This window comes from Pongo abelii, chromosome 11 (assembly GCF_028885655.2).
Source record: "Pongo abelii isolate AG06213 chromosome 11, NHGRI_mPonAbe1-v2.0_pri, whole genome shotgun sequence".
Taxonomy (NCBI): domain Eukaryota; kingdom Metazoa; phylum Chordata; class Mammalia; order Primates; family Hominidae; genus Pongo; species Pongo abelii.
This window is the reverse complement of record NC_071996.2, coordinates 141,855,095-141,878,248: the sequence shown is the minus strand read 5'-3', so window position 1 is coordinate 141,878,248 and position 23,154 is coordinate 141,855,095. Positions and strand designations below refer to the sequence as shown.

The window sequence follows — 23,154 nt, the reverse complement described above, 5'->3', positions numbered from 1 at the left end:
TCCATCCAGTGTTTCATGATCTGAAAAGCCCATCACCCCTTGCCTGGATGCTCAATCCATTCCACCACCAAATATTTACTGCAAAGCTGCCATGTGTCAGACACTCTATCAGACTGGGCATCCAACAGTGAATATGAGTGAAATCTCTGGCTTTTGCCTTTAGGGAGCTTATAATCCAGCAGAATTCTCCCTGGACTGAAGTAGGAAATGGTTAAAAAGTCACTGAATAATGCCTTAATAAATGATTGGCTGAACAATAAACTTCTATTAGGGGATGAACAAAAAACCCAAAACACAACTGACAAGAAATAAGTATCTCTTTGGGTTTCTATTGAGAATCCAAGATTGTCATCATTTTAAATAGGTATAAAAGAAAACCGTCTTCTAGTCATATTGTAAGAAAGATAAAAATCATGTTTGAGACCACCACAAACTCTTGCTAAGCGAAAGGCGAGGTTTTCAGCAAGACTTTACCTTTTTCTCAGGTTTGTCGTGCTCTCTGTTCTTCTCCCTGTCCGGGTCCCGGGAGTGCTCCCCGTTTTTCACTCTCCGTCTGTCCCTGTCCTTCCCTTTGTCCCGGTCACGCTCTCGGTCCCTGTCTCTCAGTCTCTCCTTCTCTTTCCCCCCCTCACTCTTTCTCTCTGTCTCCTTCTCGCGCTCGGAGTCTCTGTCCCGCTCCCTGTTGCCTCTGTCTTTCTGTCGCTCGCTGTCTGGCCTGGCCCGGGCTTTGGCTCTTTCTCTCTCCCCTTCTCTGTGTCTGTTTCCGCCATTCTCCTTGGCCTTCTCCTTGTCCTTGTCCTTTTCTTTTGGCTTGCGGTCTTCTTTCAATACTTCCTTCTGTTTTCGATCTCTGCTTGTACTTCTCTCTTTTATTTCAGAGTCTCCTCTATCCTACGAAATAAAAATAAAATCATTTATGAATGTTTTTACCTAAACTACAAAAAGACTCACTATTTCATTTTCAAAGATGTGCGACTTGGAATTCACCTCTGTATTTTTGTGAACTCTGGACTCTTCTTCTCGCACATCCTTATTGTCCAATTCCTGAGATCTTGAGGTCAGTGAGGCCCGGCCTTTCACTTCTCCCTTCTCTCCAGCTAAAACCCTCCGCACCGCATCATCACTAGAGAGCTTGTTGTCCAAATGGAAGGAAATGAGGTGTTAGGTGAAATGAGATCCGCACACATAACAAATAGAACATTGCCATTCAAAGATAGCGCATGAGACAGATTCTCTGTCTACAATGAAACTCAAAGGATAAAATATTTTTTGAACATGTTATTATCACATACAAAGCACAGCATATCTTGATAACTATTACTTTCAGCACTTTGGTCACTAACAGTAGCATCCACCCAAGCCAAATGAATCCTGGTTCAAGTCTACCCAAGCTGTCAAATGTGAATGTGTGTGTTCAAGGTCAATAAAGCTGACCCATGCAACTCTACTACAAATACCTTAAACTTCTAACGGGATCGTAGAATCCCAGCCATAAGTGCCTTAAGATTTTATCTAACCACCTCACACCCATTAGGATGGCTGCTCCTAAAAAAAAAAAAACAACACAAAACAACAAGCATTGGCAAGGATAAGGAGAAATTAAAACTCTCATGCACTGTTGATGGAAATGTAAAATGATGCAGCCATTATGGAAAATAGTATAACAGTTCCTCAAAAAATTAGGCACAGATTTACCATATGACCCAATAATTCCCCTTCTGGGTATTTATCCAAAAAAATGGAAAACAGGGTCTTGAAGAGATATTTGTATACCATGTTCATAGCAGTATTATTCATAATAGCTAAAATGTGGGAGCAAACTGTACCATTGACAGTTGAGCGGATAGACAAAATATGGTATATCCATTACAATGGAATATTATTCAGCCCTAAAAAGGGATGAAATTGTGATACATGCCACAACATGGATAAACCTTGAGAACATTATATTAAGTGAAATAAGCCAGTCAAAAAAAGGACAAACACTCTATGACCCCACTTATCCGAGGTTCCTAGAATAGTCAGATTCATAGAGACAGAAAGTAGAATGGAGGATGCCAGGGGCCGGGGTATGGGAGAAGAGGAAGTTAGTGTTTCATGGGGACAGAGTCTGTTTTGCAAGAAGGGTCCTGGAGACGGAAGGTGGTGATGGCTGCACATGAATGAATTTACCAGCACTGAAGTGAACACTTCAACATGGTTAAGATGGCAAATTTTATGTTATATGGACTTTAACACAATAATAAAATTATGGGGAAAAAACCACTGATCTGATTCAAGCCCCATCAAATGCAAAAATTCCTTCTCCAGCATCCCTGACAGCCATCCAGAGTGTAGGACACCTCAGTCAGGAGTCCCACTCACTCACACACTCACTCCACAAGCACACGCTGAGTGACTGCCGTGGGCCAGGCTCCATTTAGGCCAAAGACACACCGTGTACTGGGGACACAGATAAACACAACAATTAAACAACAGCCTATAGGAAGCCTACAGGCGCACATAAGTCAGCCTGGGAGGGAGGAGAGGCCCAGGCTCAAGGAAGCACTCACAGACGCCACATTGCTGCTGGGTGAGGCTGGAGGAGGAAGGCAGCTCAGGCACCAAGAAGCCAGCAGGCACCAGGGCAAGAGGCCGACGGGAGACAGCAGGCCAGGGCCGAATGCAGGGGTGCGTGGCGACTGGAATGGAGGGCTCAGGTATGGGAAACGAGAGAAGGATCTGAAGGGAGAGAAGTAGCAGCAGGTCTCTAGCAGCCTCACAAGCTGTGCCATGGAGCTGGCCCAGCCCCGAGGCTACTGGAAGCCGGAGAAGATTCAGCAGAGGAGACAGGCGCCAGATGTGCTTTTTAGAAAGATGAAAAACATAAAGGACCCGGGAAGAGGAGCTGGGGAGCCTAGGGACAGAGGCCAGTGTACTGGCAAGATCTGCTTCCAAGTCTCTAAGTTTGCATGCTGGACCTGCACTGGGGGGGGGCTCCTAGGAGTCAGCCTGATACCACTATGCACCTCCACAACCCACTGCTGTTGAGGGGGCTGAAACCTACCTGTTCCCATTTGGGTCACATTTAAGGTTAGCCCCCAGCCAACCACCCACTAGGTATGTGAAAAACTGTATTAATTATACTCTCAATACAAGTCCAACCTGCTCCTCCATGGGGCACTACTCGGCCTTCAAAAGAAGGAAGACCCTGGGGAAAGACCTTCTCTAACATTTGGGCAAACACGGCCCAGGCTGGACCTAACCAGAGAAGCCTAAGGCCTGACACCCAAGTTTCTAGCCCACAGTGAAAAGCTCAAGAAGGAAAAAATCTACTCCCCATACAACTGAAACAGCAACCGAGAGAGAGAGAGAAAGGGTGGAAGAGAGAGAGGAAGGGCGACAGGCAAGCAGACACCAGAGGCTGGAAGAGAACAGAGACTCCCATAAGACCCAGGGAAGAAGAAAAGCAGCTCCTACAGCCACTGCAGCCCTGGCTGGAAGCAGCCACCTGTCTTCAAGGGAGCCTCCGAAAGGAGAAAGGCAGAGGGCATGGAAGCCTGGGCCTGCAGCCTCCAGCCGGGCACTGTGTGCCTTCAGGGTTCCCCATTTTCTATTGAAAGCTTGCAGAACTTGCGTATTACATACCCTTATTTGTTTTATAGTTCAGTATTAAATTACTCCTCCTGTATCTCTGGGGCTCCAGAAGGGGTGGGATCAGATTCAAAGCACAGTGTTTGACAGACACCACTGAAACTCCTTCCCTAAACCGCCCACACATGTGAGTCCCTCACCCCTGACTATTTTTTACTCAAGTACTAAGTTCAAAATGCCAGGACAGCAGTAGTACCTTGTTGAGACAGCATTTTCCAATTATCTGGAGCAGCTCATTTGTTCTTTCAGGCTCATGCCCCGCCACGATTCGGGCTGGTTTGGCCAACAGTGGCTCTCCCGACACCATTACAACCACGTCTATGGCCTTTTGTAGGAAGCTAATTTTTGCATCTTTATCCTGAAACATTTCCATTGAAAATACAAATATTACAATACTTTGAAGAGTGTGCATTATCTTCAGTATGTTCAACAGGCATAGGATAGTTTCTGTTTACATACAAAGCTGTTTTTAGATATATAACAAATCTAGAAATACTGACTTTTACTGACAAAACAAAAACAATTCATTAAAGCCTTTAATTAATTGATGGGCTAGCACTAACCTTTGAAATATTAATCCCATTTTTCAGTGAATAAAACTAGCATGACATCCAGTTGCCACAATGAGAAAATGAAATGAGAAAGGGTATATATATCAATTTATGAATTCACTGACCTTGTATTCCAACCACACGCAGCAGAGAAATGACACACGCCACACTACCAGGCCTACAAAAAATCCCATCCGTTAAGATGAGGAGTCAACAGGAGAAGCCCGACTCAAACCCACCTTCACATTATCAGACTTCATCTCGGCGTCCGTGTAGAGGCCCTTCATGAAACCAGTCATTCTAATCACCTTCAAGAGAGAAAGAAAGGCCACCATGTCACCTCACAGACAGCCTCCTCATCAGCGTCATCCACTCAACTCCACACTTGGGAGATGTCAGAATTGACTAGCAGCCCAGATTTGAATCATCCACTTAAGAAATATTTGATGTCTACTACACGTGCTGTGCAGGGCAGAAGCCAGCCAGATCCTCTCAGGACTTAGTCTGGCTGTGTGGACAGACGGGTAAAGATGACACCACGTAGGTACTAAGGAAGCACTCCAGCTTGGTACCTAATCCACAACCCGGGAGGGGCAGGAGTAGCAGGGAGCCCTTCCTGGAGGAACCACACCTAGATGGAGACCAGGTTTACAGAAGACTTGGGCAAGCGGACATTTCGGATGCACGTGCCAGACATAAGAAAGTCCCCACGGCTGGGCGCGGTGGCTCACACCTGTAATCCCAGCACTTTGGGAGGCTGCGGTGGACAGATCTCGAGGTCAGGAGATCGAGACCATCCTGGCCAACATGGTGAAACCCCGTCTCCACTAAAAATACAAAAATTAGCTGGGTGTGGTGGTGCACGCCTATAGTCCCAACTACTCTGGAGGCTGAGGCAGGAGAATCACTTGAAGCAGGAAGCTGAGATTGCAGTGAGCCGAGATCGTACCACTGCACTCCAGCCTGGCGACAGAGCCAGACTCCATCTCAAAAAACAGAAAAAAAAAAAAAAAAAAAAAGTCCACACAAGGTCCAGGACCCACAGAGTCCTGTGCAAGGGATCAAAAGAAATGTAGGACGACAGGAGCCTGAGGCCAGAGAGACACTCGGGGCCTGGTGCAGAGGCCCTGTGAAGCCACTCAGGGACATGAACTGAGCCGAAGGACCACAAGGAGGACCTGGAACGGCATTTTACAAGAGTCCTTCAGGTGCAATGGAGGGAACAGATTCCAAAAAGAAAAGGAACTTTTTCTTTTTGTAAGCTGGGCACAGTGGCTTACACCTGTAATCCCAGCACTTTGGGGAGGCCGAGGAGGGTGGATCACTTGAGGTCAGGAGTTCAAGACCAGCCTGGCCAACAAGGTGAAACCCCGTCTCTACTAAAAATACAAAAATTAGCCAGGCATGGTGGTGGGCACCTGTAATCCCAGCTACTCAGGAGGCTGAGGCAACAGAATTGCTTGAACCCGGGAGGTGGAGGTTGGAGTGAGTCGGAATCACGCCACAGGACTCCAGCCTGGGCAACAGAGTGAGACTCTGTCTCAGAAAAAAAAAAAAAAAAAAAAGAAAGGAAGAAAGAAAAGAAAAGGAATTTCTCAGCCTAGTTTTCTAAGACTAGAAGTTCTGCAAGGGTCTTTCTCCTCACCACATGTCACTACTCACTTCTTAAGATGGTGGCAGGCTCCACACCTCATTGCTTTGGTTCTCCCCCCAATCATCCCTTCCCTCAGGTAACCTATACCTCCTAATTAGCCCTAAAACCAGCTTTTAGGGCAATTATTTTTTCTGTTCCTCTCAACCCCCACACCCAGCCAGGGTCCTGGGTTGTCTCAGACTGCAGTTTTTTGAAATGTGGTAGGTTACTGTAAAATCAATACAATTTGTAGCAACAAGCATTTTGAATAGCCAGGACCCTTACCAGCAGCCTGCATGGTACATGGTAAAGACAGGTATGCCCACAGCCACATATCCTAGGTCAGCTAATAAAGCATATTTATTAGGGGGAGACGTGTTTTAAAAACAAGACAGTCCCACCCTAATGAGAGCCCTCTCTGGAATCAAGCCACAACTCCTTAATTTGCATCAAGTTAGGTATTAATGAATCTAGGAGTTTTCATTCCACACCACACTATGTAAGAGCTATGCTACTGTTTTTCTTGAGATGACAGGTAGAATATTAAGAGCATCCTGCATTTAACATTCCTGGAACATTTTCATTTTGTCCCTGTTGAGGTTTTCCCAGGATGCTGGCAGTTAAAATTGTGAGCAATAGGCTGGGTGCAGTAGCTCACACCTGTAATCCTGGCACTTTAGGATCCGAGGCAGGCAGATCACCTGAGGTCAGAAATTCGAGATCAGCCTGGCCAACATGGCGAAACCCCATCTCTACTAAAAATACAAAAATTAGTTGGGCATGGTGACATGTGCCTGTAGTCCCAGCTACTCAGGAGGCTGAAACAGGAGAATTGCTTGAACCTGGGAGGCGTAAGTTGCAGTGAGTGGAGATTGTGTTACTGCACTCCAGCCTGGGCAACAGAGTAAGACTCCCTCTTAAAAAAAAAAAAGAAAAAATTGTGAGCAATAACTGTAAGTGACAAGAGACATTAATGTCACAGGATCCACACTTAGCTTAATGAAACGGGGTGGTTAGTTTAGCTATAGCTAAAATACTAAATAGTAATGTGTGTATAATATTCAGGACAGTGAAGCATTTTCATAAGAGGCTCTCCACCTATTATCTGAAAATCCTTTCCAATATGTCAGTCATTCTAACATCTTTATCAAGTAGGTGATAATTTATTTATCTTTACACAGGGAGAGAAATCAACTTTGGCATTAGATGAGGAAATCTATGGGAGAAGAGCAGACCAGTCGTTCCTAATTGGGAACATGCAACTCGTTCCACACACCCTATCTACCTGGCCAAAAAGGCAATCCTTTTTTTTTTTTTTTTGAGACAGGGTCTTACTCTGTCACCCAGGCTGGAGTGCAGTGGTACAATCACGGCTCACTGCATTCTCAACCTTCCCGGCTCAAGCAATCTTCCCTACTCAGCCTCCTGAGTAGCTGGGATTACAGGTGCACCACCACACTCAGCTAATTTTTGTATTTTCAGTAGAGATGGAGTTTTACCATGTTGGCCAGGCTGGTCTTGAACACCTGGGCTCAAGTGATCTGCCCGCCTTGACCTCCCAGAGTGCTGGGATTACAGGCATGAGCCACAGCACCCAGCCCATGTTCCTCCTCCTCTCCCATTAGGATTCCTCTGACCAACTATGCGGTAGTGACTGTTCAGCCACCGTGAGCTGAGCGCTATCACTGCCCCACAAGGATAAGGCACACTCCCTGCGCCTCCCTCCTAGGGCTCTGCATTTCAGTGGGGCAGACAGGACTGGGAGAATAAAGGTTTTGGCAGCCACAGCTATAGTGGGCTGGACTCACACTGGCTCTTGTTCCCTCTGGGTCAGAGGACGGGTACCTGCCTACTTCACGGGACGGTGGTGATGCGGCACACTGTCCCGCTCTCACCGGGCTATCCACACAGCAGGTCCCCTCCCCACAGATTGTCCAGGACAGGCTGTAAGTGCTGCACCAGCTGGGAGGACATGACCAGGGCTGGTGGTGCCTTGGGATGTGGGTGGATTCGAGAGCACTTTTAGGCACTGTTTTAACACAGAGGCACACGCTCCAGGAGACCACATGTTATAAGCTAAGGTAGGAGGGCAGAACCAGTAAAGCAAAGTCTGTGCAAGAATAAGGCACCCAACCTGTTGAAAAGAGTGAGAAACAGAGCTTGAGGACCATCACCAGGCGAGGTCATGAGGCCCCGGAAGTCTGCAAGTCCAACCTGAATCCTAAATCCCAAAACACACCTCTGAGTTCCCACATGCCCTTGGGTCCACCATGGAAATGGGTGCTGCGCCCGCTGCAGTGACGCTCCTGAGAGTTACCAGGGAGTTACCACGAGCCTTGACAGGTCCCACTCAACAGGGGATGTTTGTTGTGCAATTTCTATGTACCTTACCCAGTGCAGATCACCAGAGCCATGCTAATAAGCAAGCCAGGGTCTCCGGCACTGAGGAGCACACCATCCGCAAGTGGGGAAAAGCTACAGAGACCACCAATCTCAATTTAGGGCAGGGTGTGCAGCTCTGTTACAGTTTTTCCTGCCAAGTCTCCCTACAACCACCTCCACTAAATTCACCCGCAGGCATTTATTAAGCACCCAAAATGTGGTATGGAGGGAAACTTTGGGGCAGAAGGGTTGTATAAAATATATTATTTCCATTCTCCCAGGATTTAGGGAGTGCCTTCCACGTGCTACATACTTCAGGGCAAGCGAGAGGGGTTCTGCAAGGTTAGACGAGGCAGGAGTCACAGAAGCAGCTCTGCCAGGAATAATGGAAGATGCACTCTAAGGAGATACACGGGCAGGCAGGGAAGAAATAGCAATGCTCCCTGAGGACCCGGAGCGTCCTTGTAAGCGGCGGCCCGGAGCCGGGGGAGGGGCAGGACTTCCTCACGGAGGGCGCCGCGGAATTGGGCCTACAGGCCGGGCTCCCGGGCAGGGGCCGCACAGAACTCTCGCCCCGACCCCGGAACTGACCCCGGCCCCCGACCCGCACCCTGCGCCCGGCCCTGAACCGGTCCCCGACCTGCACCCCGAGCCCGGCCCACACCCGGTCCACACTCGGCCCTAACCCGGCCCCCGACCTGCACCCCACGCCCGGCCCACACCCAGTTCACACCGGGCCCGGGCCCCGACTCCGGCCCAGCCCCGGCCCCCGACCCGCACCTGAGCCCGAGCCCGAGCCCGGCTCGCACCCGGCGCCACCCGGCCCGGGCCCTGACCTCGGCGCCCACCGGAATCCCGACCCGCACCTGGCCGGGCCCGGCCCCCGGCGCCCACCTCCGTGATGATGTCGTGCAGGTAGCGGAACGGGGGCTTGCTCAGCAGCTTCTCTGTCAGCGGCGGCCTCCGAATCACCTTCCCCAGCGCCTCCTGCGTCCGCCTCACCACCGCCGCGTTCATGACGGCGTCAGCCGGCCCGGCCGAGCCTAGGCCCGGGTCCCTGGCCGCCGCCGGCCCCGCCGCCGCCGCCCGGTCCCGCCAGGACGCGCCGCTCCGGTTTCCATCCCACAGTGCACCGGAGCCCACCACAGCGCCTGCGCGGCCGCCGCAGGGCGTTCGGTCACTAGGGCTGCGCGGCCTTAGCAACGGACGCGCCGCGGCGCCCCGCCCCCTGCCCGCCTTCCAGCGGCCGCGCAGGCAGGACTGGGGGTTCCGCGGGAGAGGTTTGCGGGAGGGCGGCTGTGCCCGCGCAGGCGGAGCGCGGCGGGGCGGGGGAGCGGGATCTGGGATCGGGGGCCTGGCCCCTCCTCTGCCGAGCGACGGCCTCGGGAAGCGGGTGTTCGCTCGCGTTAGAGGCGACTGCCTGAGGACTGATTTAGAACAGAGTAACCTCCAAGATCTGTGCCGCCTGTTTCCCAAATCTCAGGGGCTTTCGCAGGCACTGGTTCATCGGAGGGGAAGGCACTAAGTTATCCCAAAACACACGGAATAGAAAATACGCTGTCCTGGCTGGTACTTAATAAGGCTTCTTGGGCAAGTCACTTGTTTTCTCTGAGACTCCACTTCTGTTCCTACAAAGCAGGGCTAGTGTGCCCCCTGCCTAACCCACCTCCCAGAAAGGTAAATGGTGACTAAATGCTGTGTCGGTGCTCTGAAACCGGGACAAAGCCATGTCCCGTTGTCCTACTAGGTGTCTGTGGTTCTTTCCCACCTGTCCTCTGTTCATCATGCACAGGCCCACCGCAGAAATCCTTCCAGCGATTTGAGAGCTCTGGAGTCTGTAGTTCTTCTAGTGAACACACCGTTATAACTTTTTTTTTTTTTTTTTTTTGAGACGAAGTCTGACTCTGTCTCCCAGGCTGGAGTGCAGTGGCGTGATCTTGGCTCACAGCAACCTCCAACTCCCAGGTTCAAGTGATTCTCCTGCCTCAGCCTCATGAATAGCTGGGACTTCAGGCCCCCGACACCACACCAGCCTCGCTTTTGTATTATTAGTAGAGACGGGGTTTCACCATGTTGGCCAGGCTGGTCTGGAACTCCTGACCTCTCAGGCAATCCGCCCGCATCGGCCTCCCAAAGTGCTGGTATTATTACAGGCGTGCGCGCCCGCCCCCATTATAACTTTTAAATTGACCTTCATTTTTACCATTTTCAGGCCTCCTCATTTTTTGTGGAGATCTAAATCGCCATCTGGTGTCATACCCCTCTTGTCTGAAGAACTTCCTTTAATATTTCTTCTAGCACAGTTCAGTTGGTAATGGAGAAGTTATACAGACAACCAATTTCAATGCCAGCCAGGCTATATGGTTTATCAACAAATACTAAATTGCATTTTTATAGTTTTCCTTCCATGTCTCCCCTATAAACACCTCCAATACATTCAGCCACAAATATTTATTAAGCATAGAAGTATAGGATTCTAGGGTTGGGAGGCCGAGGCGGGTAGATACCTGAGGTCAGGAGTTCGAGACCAGCCTGACCAACATGGTGAAACCCGGTCTCTATTTAAAATACAAAATATTAGCCGGGTGTGGAGGTGGGCACCTGTAATCCCAGCTACTAGGGAGGCTAAGGCAGGAGAATCACTTGAACCCAGGAGACAGAGCTTGCAGTGAGCCGAGATCATGCCACTGCAATCCATCCTGGGTGACAGTGAGACTCTGTCTCAAAAAAAAAAAAAAAAGAATTCTAGGGGTGCAGTGGCTTACGCCTATAATCCCAGTACTTTGGGAGGTTGAGGCAGGCAGATCACTTAAGATCAGGAGTTTGAGACCAGCCTGGCTAACATGGTGAAACCCTGTCTCTACTAAAAATATAAAAATTAGCTGAGCATAGTGTTGTGTGCCTGTAACCCCAGCTACTTGGAAGGCTGAGGCACAAGAATCACTTGAACCCAGGGGGCGGAGGTTGCAGTGAGCCCACATGGCACCACTGCGCTCCTGCCTGGGCAACAGAGCAAGACTCTGTCTTTAAAAAACAAAAACAAACAAAAAGAAAAGTGTAGCATTCTAGATTGACTGTTTTTGTTTTTGTTTTTCAGTACTTTAAGGATGTTACTCCATTGACTTCTGGCTTGCGTAGTTTCTGAATAAAAGTCTTCTGTAATTCTTTGTTCTTCTGTCTATTGTTTCTGGCTGCCTTCAAGATTTTATTTTTATTATTGGTTTGCCAGAAGTTTGCACATGGTATATCTAGATGTGGGGGTCTCTTTTGCCTAAAATTTATATTTTATTATTTACCTACAATAAAATTCACACATTTTAAGTGTGCAGGTTGATACATTTTGGTAATTATATACAATTATGTTACCACCACAATCAAAATATAGAATAGTCCCTGCACCCTAAAACATTTCTTGCTGCTTATTTGCAGCCCATCTCCTTCCCCACCCTGGCCCCAGGCAGCCACTAATCTGGTTTCTGTCATTATAATTTTGCCTCTTCTAGAATTTCATATAAATGGAATCATACAGTACATAGTCTTGTATTTCATTATTTCTCTTATAATATTTTTGAGAGTCATTCATGTTGTTACACGTATATTAATATGCCATTCCTTTTTATGGCTGAATGGTATTCCATAGTATAATTTGTTTATTCATCAGTTGATGGACATTTGGGTTGCTTTCAGTTTTTTATTTTTTATGAATAATGCTGCTGGCCCGGCATGGTGGCTCACACCTGTAATCCCAGCACTTCAGGAGGCCAAGGTGGGCAGATCACTTGAGGTCAGGGATTCAGGACCAGGCTGGCCAACATGGTGAAACCCCGTCTCTACTAAAAATACAAAAATTAGCCAGTTGTGGTGGTGTGCATCTGTAATTCCAGCTACTCAGGAGGCTGAGGCACAAGAAATGTTTGAATCTGGGAGGCAGAGGTTGCAGTGAGCTGAGATCGTGTTACTGAACTCCAGCTTGGGTGACAGAGTGAGACTGTCTCAAAAAAAAAAAAAATTGCTACTATGACCATTCACTTACAAGTCATTGTGAAAGTTTTCATTTCTCTTGTACTGGAATTGTTGGGTTGTATGGTAAGAATATGTTTAACTCTACAAATACTACCATGCTGTTTTTAAAGTGGCTGCATCATCATTCATTCCCACCAGCAATATATTGAATCCCAAGTTACTCCATCTCCCTGCCAACATCTAGTATTGTCAATCTTTTTGTTTTTCTTCTTCTTCTTCTTTTTTTTTTTTTTTGAGATGGAGTGTTGCTCTGTTGCCCAGGCTGGAGTGTAGTGGCATGATCTCAGCTTACTGCAACCTCCGTTTCCTGGGTTCAAATGATTCTCCTGCTTCAGCCTCCTGAGTAACTGGGATTACAGGCACCCACCACCACACCCAGCTAATTTTTGTATTGTCAGTAGAGACGGGGTTTCACCATGTTGGCCAGGTTGGTCTCAAACTCCTGACCTCAGGTGATCTGCCCGCCTTGGCCTCCCAAAGTGCTGGGATTACAGGTGTGAGCCATTGCGCCCAGCCTGTCAGTCTTCCCACCTGCACCCCCCAGCCACCCTGCAGACAGAGTCTTGCTCTGTCGCCCACGCTGGAGTGCAGTGGCACCATCTCGGCTCACTGCAAGCTCTGCCTCCTGTGTTCATGCCATTCTCCTGCCTCAGCTTCCTGAGTAGCTGGGACTACAGGTACCTGCCACCACACCCAGATAATTTTTTGTATTTTTTAGTAGAGACAGGGTTTCACCATGTTGGCCAGGATGGTCTCAATCTCCTGACCTCGTGATCTGCCCACCTCAGCCTCCCAAAGTGCTGGGATTACAGGCGTGAGCCACTGCGCCCGGCCCCTGTCCGTCTTTTTTAACGTTCATCTTTCTACGGGTGTGGAATGGTGTCTTGTTATGGTTCCTATTTACATTTCTGTAGTGATTAGTGATTTTGAGCAATTTCCCTGCCCTTGCTAAATATTCATATATCTCTAGTGAAGATACCACATCAAGTATCATTCAAGCATTTACTGAATCACTGCTATGTATGGATTACTGTCTGAGTGCTGGGGATTTAATGGGGAGTTAAGACCTTCTAGAAGGCAGCATCCATGCTGTCCACTGGTGCTAGGAACATCACTCCTCATGCTGCTAACTATATCCAGGACCAAGTGAGCTTTGGTCACCTAGGCAGAGGCCAGATGAAAGGGGCCAGGGCTCATCTCCTTCTAACTGTTGGCCTTGCTTCCTCCCGTACTGTACCTTGCAGGTGGGCTGGCTGTGTGAGACTCGGCCGAGAGGCTGGGAGACACCTAAGAGAGAGACAGCCCATGATAGAGGGAATTTAACGACACTCACCATATAGAACCATCTCATGCTCTGTGGGGAAAACAAGCTCCCAAAGAGTTGCACCCTCAGAGGGATTCCATCTTGGCTGCTCTCCATTTATAACCCTGCTCCTTGGCCAGAGCACCACCAGCCTCTGACTCCTGCCTCATGAAATCTTCCTGACTCTGGAAACTCCACTCCCAACCCACAGAAGTTTTTGTGATCTTCCATCCATCCCCTTTCTCTCAGCACTACACTTCCCAGAGTATATGGTCTCCAGTCCAGACTCACACCATCCCAAGGACCTCAGCAGGACAGTCCACTGTGACATTTGGCACTGCAGTCCCTCGGAACAGTCCAGGATGATGGTGGACATTGAATCACTGAATCACGCTCCTTCTAGGGCTCCCAAATTCCTGTTCTTCTCCTGATTGTCCACACGTGTCCTTATCACACACATACCTCCTTCCCAAGAACAAGCATTAATTAAATGGTTCATCAAACCCCATAAAGAAAAACAAAACAGTTTCCATACTGCCCTGTCATTTGCCAACATCCCCCACCCAGTGAAACTAACACTTCCCATGAACATGGAGAATGCTGTTAGCTCCCTTCATTCCTTCATTCCACCTTTCCTGCCACCACCCAACCCCTCCTCAGGCCTCCCTGAAAGTTTTTATAGGGGAGGAGCATGGTGAGACTGTGTACTTCTTCGTGGCTGGGCCCTCATTTCGCAGAGGCTGGCCTAAAGCTCTGAAATGATGAAGGCCTTAGACAAGGCTGCAGCAGCCTCCTGCTCCCAGGTGTTAGAGACAGGGCGGTCATCTCCACAGGACGACAGGGAGGCCCTCAGGGGTGCTGCACCAGATGCAGGTGATACTGTGGTGGCTGAAAGCGGGAGTGTCTTCCCAAACTGGAGGAAGCCCGGCTAGGCCGCTTTCCCTGATCTGCCCACCATGGCCAAGCTGGGAGCCAAGAGGCTCCTGCAAGGGCCCATCCGTCTCTGAGCTCTGAGCTGGCTAGGGTCAGCCTGAGCAGTGGTGGAAGGAGCACTCAGACCACAAGCACCCTGCCTTCTGGACAATGTTACCAAGAGCAGAGCTCCCCAGCTCCCACCCCAGAAAGTCCCATCAGGGCAGTATCCTCCTCTGGGCCTGATGGCCAGAAACCTGCTTGTCTGACGGTGGCCAGCCTGAGTGGTGGGAGAGGTAGGTGTGGCCTGGAGAACCCTTGGGCCTCTGAGGTTCTGCCAAGGACCCTGAGCCAGTGCTGCCCAAAGGGGAAGCTGGTTCCTATCTCTCCCCCAGCCTACGGAGAGCAGGAGCCATGTGGGCCAAGGTCTTGTGGAGGCTTTGAGGGCACAGGGCCTGGCTGTTTGGAACTGTGAGCCATTGGAGACCCTCCTGCCCACCTGGGCATCAGGAGCTCTGAGAAGATCTGGGACAAGGGAGCAGAGTCACCTAGTCCCACCGAGATCCTTACAGAGGGGTGAGAGGTGGCCAGGGAGTGGACACACGTCCCTGGACTGTGCAGTGCTTGAGAAGCATGGACTGTCTTCCATGCCACCCACTGTGTCTCCCGAGGCCCCAACACTGCCTCAAGGTGAGTCCTCACCCTCTGCAGAGTGGGAGGGTGGATGGGCATCCGGAGTGCTTGGAAAGCAGGCCTAAGAAAAGGCAGCTAAGGATTCCTGACTCCAAGAAAGAGACCTGCAACCAGGGCCTCCCAGGGCAGGAGGGTACAGAGGGCAGCCTGAAGCCTCCAGTTCTGAAGGCTCCAGGCCAGGTACCAGGTAGGAGGGACGATATACCCTAAATTACCCCTAAGCTTCTCAGAGTCCTAAAAGCATCAGAGGGAAAGGCAGAGAACATAAAAAAGAGTCATTCATAAAAAAAAAAAAAAAAAAAAAAAGATAATTGATTAAACAACTATAGAAAATCACAGCAAAGAAAGTGTTGGAAACATAAAAGGCTGGCAGGAGATGCTTTTGAAATAAACAGTTTCTGAATGAATGATAACCATGGCCCTGACTCGCTCCAGGAGAGAGAAGCCACACAGCTTCCAATGTGTCTTCCAGGCCCTGCCTCCCCTCACCGAGAGGCAGGCATTCCCAGAGACAAAGGCCTGGGAGGCTGACTTGGCCCCACCCCGAACTCCATTTCTACCAAGAGCCCAAGATGTGGGTCAGGCTTTGGGAAGGGCTGGGGAGCAGATACCAGGTCAGAGAAGTGCAGAGCTGCGGATGGGCTCAGCAGCCCTGGATCCACAAGGGAGTGGGGTGGGGGGGTCACGATGGAGCAAATGCATGTCCACTGGGCAGAGAGAGGGGAACTAGGCCCAAGAGGCCCAGCAGAAACAGATTTCCATCACAAGCAGGAAGTCTTTGCTGTGACTGCCGCCCGCATCTGCTTCCCCAGCTTGGGGAACAAAAGAAGGTCCCCCACCTTTCTGAAATCCAGCTCAGATATTCTCACCCCCCATCACTGAATCTTTATGTCTGCCTTGTGCAAGCTGGACGGCCCTCTGGGTCCCACAAAGAGTATGGGGGTGCAATACATAGCGAGCAGACCATAATACTTGGAGCTCTCCCCCATGGGCAGTCCGAGGGAAAGATTCACTACCCTCCCTGTCACAGGCCCTCAGGCCCTTCCAGGAGGGTCCCATGAGTTTGAAGGGGCAGGGGCCTGGGTCCCATCATCCACCAAAAGCCTCTGAGCCACCCATGCCAATTTCCCAACAATCTTAAGCTCTGCTGGTAAGTAGCCACTCTTGGGTGAGGGATGTAAGATTCTGCCTCCCCAGGCAGCCCAGGACACCCTTCCTTTGCCCCAGTCAATGCAAAGATGACACCAGGAGGGTGGAGCTGGGGGATCCTGCATGCCACAGGCCCCAACCACATCTGAGAAGAGAGACCACCATGAGTAAGAAGTTTTCAGGTGTCTCAAGGGAGCCCCTACTTATACTCCTGGCAGATACTCTCCATTCTGATTAAGTTGCACAGAGCACATTTTATTATTTTTGTAATTTAGTTTTATATTTTTGCCATGTTATTTATTTTTTCTTCCCCTTCCCTGCAGCTTTACAAAGGTATAATTGGCAAATAAAAATTGTATATATTTACAGTGTACAAAATGATGTTTTGATTTATGTACATATTGTGAAATGATTAAAATAGGCAAATTAATATATCCATTTCCTCTCATCTTTTTTTGCAGTGAGACCATGTAAGATCTCCCTCAGGAATTTTCAAGTATATAATTAATACATTATTACTAACTACAGTTACCATGCTATACATTAATCTCCAGGATTTACTCAGCCTGTCCAACTGAAACGTTGTACCCTTTAACCAACATATCCGCATTTCATACACACAAACACTCCCCAGTCCCTGACAACCACCATTCTACTCTCTGCTTCTATGAGTTCAACTTTGGATTCCACATATGAGTTGAGATCATGCAATATTTGTCTTTCTGTTTCTGGCTTCTTTTTTTTTCGACATGGAGTCTCACTCTGTCGCCCAGGCTGGAGTGCAGTGGTGTGATCTCAGCTCACTGCAACTTCTGCCTCCTGGGTTTAAGTGATTCTCCTGCCTCAGCCTCCCAGGTAGCTTGGATTACAGGTGCCCGCCACCACGCCTGGCTAATTTTTGTATTTTTACTAGAGACGGGATTTCACCACGTTGGCCAGGCTGGTCTTGAACTCCTGACCTCAAGTGATCCGCCTGCCTCAGCCTCCCAAAGTGCTGGGATTACAGGCTTGAGCCACTGCGCCTGGCCGGCTTATTTCATTTAACATAATGTCCTCTATGTTCATCCATCCAAGAAAATGACAGAATTTTCCTCTTTAAGACTGACTCGTATTCCATGGTGTGTAAATCCCACATTTTCTGTATTCTATTTATTTGCTAATGGACACTTAGGTTCATACCATGTCTTGGCCATTGTGAATAATGCTGGGATGACCGTGGGAGTACAATTACCTCTTTGACATACTGATTTCATATCCTTCAGGCATCTACCCAGAAGTAGGACTGCTGGATCATAAGGTAGTTCTATTTTTTGGCCGGGCACAGTGGCTCATGCCTATAATCCCACACTTTGGGAGGCCAAGGCAGGCAGATCACTTGAGGTCAGGAGTTCGAGACCTGCCTGGCCAATGTAGTGAAGCCCCGTCTCTACTAAAAATACAAAAATTAGCCAGCCATGGTGGCATGTGCCTATAGTCCCAGCTACTCAGAAGACTGAGGCATGAGAATCACTCGAACTCAGGAGGTGGAGGTTGCAGTGATCTGAGATCATGCCACTGCATTCTAGCCTGGGCAACAGAGTGAGACTCGGTCTCAAAAATAAATAAATACATAAATAAAATAAGGTAGTTCTCTTGATAGTTATTTGAGGAAACTTTTTATTGTTTTCAGTAATGGCTGCACTAATTCCCATCCCCACCAACAGTGTTTGGGGTTCCCTTTCTCCATATCCTCACTGACACTATTATCCTTTGTCTCTTTGATCATAACTTTCTCACACATGTGAGATGATAATGCCTTGCGGTTTTAATTTGGCTTTTCCTGATGATTGGTAATATAGAGCATTTTTCCATATGCCAGTTGGCCATTTATTTGTGTGCCTTCTTTTGAGAAATGCCTATTCAGGTCCTTTGCCCATTTTTGAATTGGGTTATTTGTTCTCCTCACCATGGACTTGTTTGAGTTCTTTATATATTTTGGATATTAACCCTTTATCAGATGTATAGTTTGCAAATATTTTCTCCCATTCTGCTCATTGTCGCTTCACTCTGCTGATTGTATCCTTTGCTGTACAGAAGCATTTTAGTTTGTTATTATCCCATTTGTCTATTTCTGCTTTCACTGCCTGTACTTTTGGGTTCCTATTCAAAGAGCCATTGCCTAGACCACTGTCAAGAAGGTTTTTCCCAATGTTTTCTTCTATGGTTTTATAGTTTGGGGTCTGACATTTAAGTCTTTAATCCATTTTGAGCTGGTTTTTGTATATGGTGCAAGATGAGGGTCTGGTTTCATTCTTTTGCATATGGATCTAGCTCTCCCAACACCATTTATTGAAGAAATCATCATTTCCCCATTGTGTGTTCTTGGCATTTTTTTTTTTTTTTTTTTTTCTGAGGCAGAGTGTCACTTGCCCTGCGTCCAAGGCTGGAGTGCAATGACGCGATCATAGCTCACTATAACCCCAAGTTCCTGGGCTCAGGCAATCCTCCTACCTCAGCCTCTGGAGTAGCTGGGATTACAGGCGTGTGCCACCATGCTCAGCTAATTTTTTGTCTGTTAGTTTTTGAGACAAAGTCTCGCTCTGTTGCTCACGCTGGAGTGCAGTAGTGCGATCTCGGCTCACTGCAACCTCCACTTCCTGGGTTCAAGCGATTCTCCTGCCTCAGCCTCCCGAGTAGCTGGGACTACAGGCATGCGCCACCACGCTCGGCTAATTTTTTGGTATTTTTCTTAGAGACACGGTTTCCCCAAGTTGGTCAAGCTGGTCTCAAACTCCTGACCTCAAATGATCCACCCGCCTCAGCCTCCCAAAATGCTGGGATTACAAGTGTGAGCCACTGCGCCCGGCCATCAGCTAATTTTTAGTTTTTTTTGTAGAGATAGGATGTTGCTATATTGTCTAAGCTGCTCTTGAACTCCTGGGGTCAAGCTATCCTCCCACCTCAGCCTCCTAAACTACCAGAATTACAGGTATGAGCCACCACGTCTGGTCTCTTGGCACTTTTGTTGAAGGTTAATTGACTGAGCCCTCCAACCTGAAATATCCCACCTGCCACTCCCTGAAAGCCTGCAGTTGACTCTCATTGACCCCAGGGGTCCTCCTCCAAGCTCTGGCGGTGCTGTCCAGCTGCCCCTGGCCCATGCTTAAACAAGGGCATGACTTTCCCCAGCTGGTGCACAAGGTCCAGGAAGGCTGGGACAGGGTCCGTATGTCTCCTCAGGGCACCCCATGAATACTGGCTGCATGAACGTGTGGGTGCCTGAAGGAGGAAGGAGGAAGTCTTTAAAAAGGAGTGACACAGCTGGGCGCCAGAAACAAAACCTGGCCGGGCGCAGTGGCTTACGCCTGTAATCCCAGCACTCTGGGGGAACGAGGCGGGCAGATCACAAGGTCAGGAGATCGAGACCATCCTGGCTAGCGCGGTGAAACCGCGTCTCTACTAAAAATACAAAAAATTGGCCAGTTGTGGTGGTGGGTGCCTGTAGTCCCAACTACTTGGAGGCTGAGGCAGGAGAATGGCGTGAACCCGGGAGGTGGAGCTTGCAGTGAGCCGAGATTGTGCCACTGCACTCCAGCCTGGGTGACAGAGTGAGACTCCGTCTCAAAAAAAAAAAAGGCGTGGCCCTCTCAGCTATGGCAGCCTTGGCCCCCGTGGCGGGTGCTGTGCCACTCAGGGCCAAGGCCCACGCTGCCTCAGCTGCCAGGAGCAGTGCTCCCTGTGGGCTCACAGCCAGGTTCCCTTCTGGGGAGACTTAGCCAAAGGGGCCTACTGTGCCCCCTGCTCCCTATGGGCACCCCCATTCAAGGACTGATAGAGTTGGGGATGCAAACCCAGTTTCCCAGAGATCTCTCTACCCAAGAGAGTTGCTTTCAGAAGTGGTCTGAGGAAATGGACCCTAAATTGAGATTTCGGAGCTGAATCACCACTGACCAGCTGAACTGAAGCCCCCAGGGTGGGCGTGAGAGACCACTGTCTCAAAAACAAACAAACAAACAAATGAAAAAACTAGAATCCCCAGATTCTCCTGAATCATCTGGGCCTACAGAGGAGGCCCACTGCTCCTGTTAAAGGCTAGCACCCCCTTTCTTGAAGTGTTTTATATAGAGAGAATGTGTGTGTTATAGTTGTGGGGCAGGAGGGAGAGAGAGAGAGAGAGAGAGATGTCTGCCTTGCAAGACAACGCATGCGTTTTTCAGGATCTACGCCAATATCCCCCTCCTGACACCAGACCAATCATGAGGGTCAAACAACAACATAACCTAGCTAGGACATGCTGGCCTGCTAAGGGAGGAAGGGACTCTATTCCAAAGGAACTGCAGGATCTGCCTAGCATGGACCAGCAAGATCCAGGAGAGCACATCCAGGACTGCATCCCAAGAGTGCTGGACCCAGCAGGGGACAGAATATAAAGACGGATAAGACAAGAGTTGATGAATGTGGGAGGACTTTCCGTGATAGAAGCTTGTGACTCTGACTGGGCCCCAGGGAGACAGTGCTAATGTGCTGTTAGAATGGCTCTTGGACGTCTGCAAAGAGCTATGGCCTTCACTAAGTGAGGGAAAACTTCCAGCCCCACCATGGAAGATGGTAGGGAAATGAGCCTACTAGAGCCCATACATGATGTTGGGCCAGCAAACCTACCAGACCACTGTGTCCCATGAGAGGGCTCAGAGGTCACTTCATTTACCACAGTGACAATATCTGGCATGTAATACTGGTTTTTATGGCCAACAGTGGCAAGGTCAGAGTGGAAGCCAGGAAGACCTGACATGCAGAGAGCTGTGAAGCTGGATAATAGAACAAAATGTTCCTAGGGACCAGGGGGATGAGCAGTCAGCAAGGGTGTGGCCGAGCTTTTGAAACTAAAATAAATCAAACATGGATGAGCAGGAGGCTGAGAGTGGCTGCCCCAGTCCACCGCTGCAATCCCTTGCCTGGTTTCGGACCTAGAACTCATTGAAAGGCCAGGTTCCCAACATCACTGCCAGTGCAGGGAACCAAAATCTGCCCCCACAGTCCTTCCCCAAAGAAACCTAAGGCCACTCATTCAAGTAACTGTACACAGGGAGGGGGAATACAGAAGCAGGACTATTGCACACAGAATCCTGGGGACATGGAGCATCATCTTGACTCCTGCTAAAGGGAGGGCATATGGGGTCAGTTGATAGAGCCCTGGCCCAGCTTTGGATTTTGGTAGGTCCACAGGGTCCATGGAGCCACCTGGTGGTCGTTTCCCAAGCCCTCAAATGCAATGATTGAAGTGGACACACTTGGCATATGGGGTAACCCCCATGTTGGCCAGATACTTGGGATTGTGGAATAAGAGCTATAGACGTGGGAAGCTGAGTGGGAATCCCTGACACTGCCCCTCCCCCAGCCAAGACAGTAAATAAAAACCAATATTGCATGCTGAAGAGAGTTACAGCAATTATAAGGGACGAATATATTCCACTGTTAAAACCTGAAGGATGCAGGTATACTTTCTCCCCGTTATAGAGTCATTTAATTAGTCAAACCCCTGCAAAAACCAGATGGATCCTGGGGATTGACAGTGGAATACTGCAAACCCAAACAAATAAGAGCCCCAATTATGGTCTCTTTGCTAGAGCAGGACAACACAGTCTCAAGTCCATGGTAGGAAGCCAATACAGTCATTTCCATCCCTACTTAAGAGGAGAACCAGAAGCTGCTTCCATTCATTTAGGATGGATAAGAGTACACACTGGCTGGGGGTGATGGCTCACACCTATAATCCCAGCACTTTGGATCCGAGGTGGGCAGATCATCAGATCACCTAAGGTCATGAGTTTGAGACCAGCCCGGCCAACATGGTGAAACCCCGTCTCTACTAAAAATACAAAAAATGAGCTGGGCATGGTGGGCACTTGTAATCCCAGCTACTCAGGAGGCAGAGGCAGGAGAATTGCTTGAACCTGGGAGGTGGAGTTTGCAGTGAGCTGAGATTGCACCACTGCACTCCAGCCTGGGCAACAGATAGAGACTCCGTCTTAAAAAAAAAAAAAAAAAAGAAGAAGAAGAATACAAAGAATACACACTGATTGTCTCACTCCAGGGCCATATTAACTCTTTTCCCTCTTTCCTAATATAGTCTGGATGGACCAGACACTCTGCACACTGCTGCATTGGTTCAGTATACTGATATCATATTAATTAAACTGGATGACCAGATTGACGAGGGGAAACCTCAGAGGCCTTAGTAAGGTGCGTGTGCTGCAGAGGGTGAGAGAGAAACCCTGTGAAGACCCAGGGTTCTGCTGCATCGGTGAAGTTTTTAGGGGCCCAGTGGTTGGAGCATAACAGGCATCTCCACAGTGAAGGAAGGACTACATTGTGTACTTCCCACCACTAAGAAGGACCATGATGACTGGTCGCCTCTGTGGGTTCTGGAGGCAGCACGTGCCACACTTGGGAATACTGCGTGGTCACATTTACCAGGTGGTGTGAAAGGCTGCCAGCGTGGGGAAGAACTCTGCAGTGGGCACAGGCTATGGTGCTAGCAGCCCAGCAAATTAGGCCAAATGATCTGGAAGATTCTATGGTTCTAGAGATACCTATGGTGGAAAAGATGCCTTGTTGCTTTAAACCTCTGAGTTTGTGATAACTTCATGGCAAAGCCCCAGTGGGAGAATCACAACCTGGATCCTGGGGGTTCTGGAGCAAGGCCACACTATCTGCAGCAAAGGAAGACAGATGCTGGTATGCCTCTGCACCCTAGCAGAGTAGGAGACACCAAGCGGTGATCACACCACTAGAGCTGCCTGTCTTGAGCCGGGCTCTGCCAGGGCCTCCAGGGCATAGGTCAGGCATGCTCAACAGAAATCTGTGGTAAGATGAAAGGGCACATCCAGCACTGG

General features: G+C 49.0%; 1 protein-coding gene across 14 annotated transcripts in view; it reads right to left on the bottom strand.

The window, feature by feature from the left end:
• TRAF3IP1 (TRAF3 interacting protein 1) overlaps positions 1-9,343 on the bottom strand; it is a 78,361-nt gene extending 69,018 nt beyond the window's left edge. For 7 of the 14 annotated variants that reach the window (XM_054550081.2, XM_009238319.4, XM_009238320.4 and 4 more), the window contains exons 1-5: positions 9,094-9,342; positions 4,424-4,492; positions 3,830-3,991; positions 988-1,131; positions 475-891 (exon numbers count right to left, since the gene is read on the bottom strand). In XM_054550081.2, the coding sequence (XP_054406056.1) occupies positions 475-891; positions 988-1,131; positions 3,830-3,991; positions 4,424-4,492; positions 9,094-9,216 (915 nt within the window). In that variant the 5' untranslated portion in view covers positions 9,217-9,342. Of the gene's footprint in view, positions 1-474; positions 892-987; positions 1,132-3,829; positions 3,992-4,423; positions 4,493-9,093 lie in introns of all 14 variants that reach the window. The other 7 variants (XM_054550084.2, XM_063713194.1, XM_054550086.2 and 4 more) reach the window with 2 other exon arrangements.
• Positions 9,344-23,154: the final 13,811 nt, after the last annotated feature.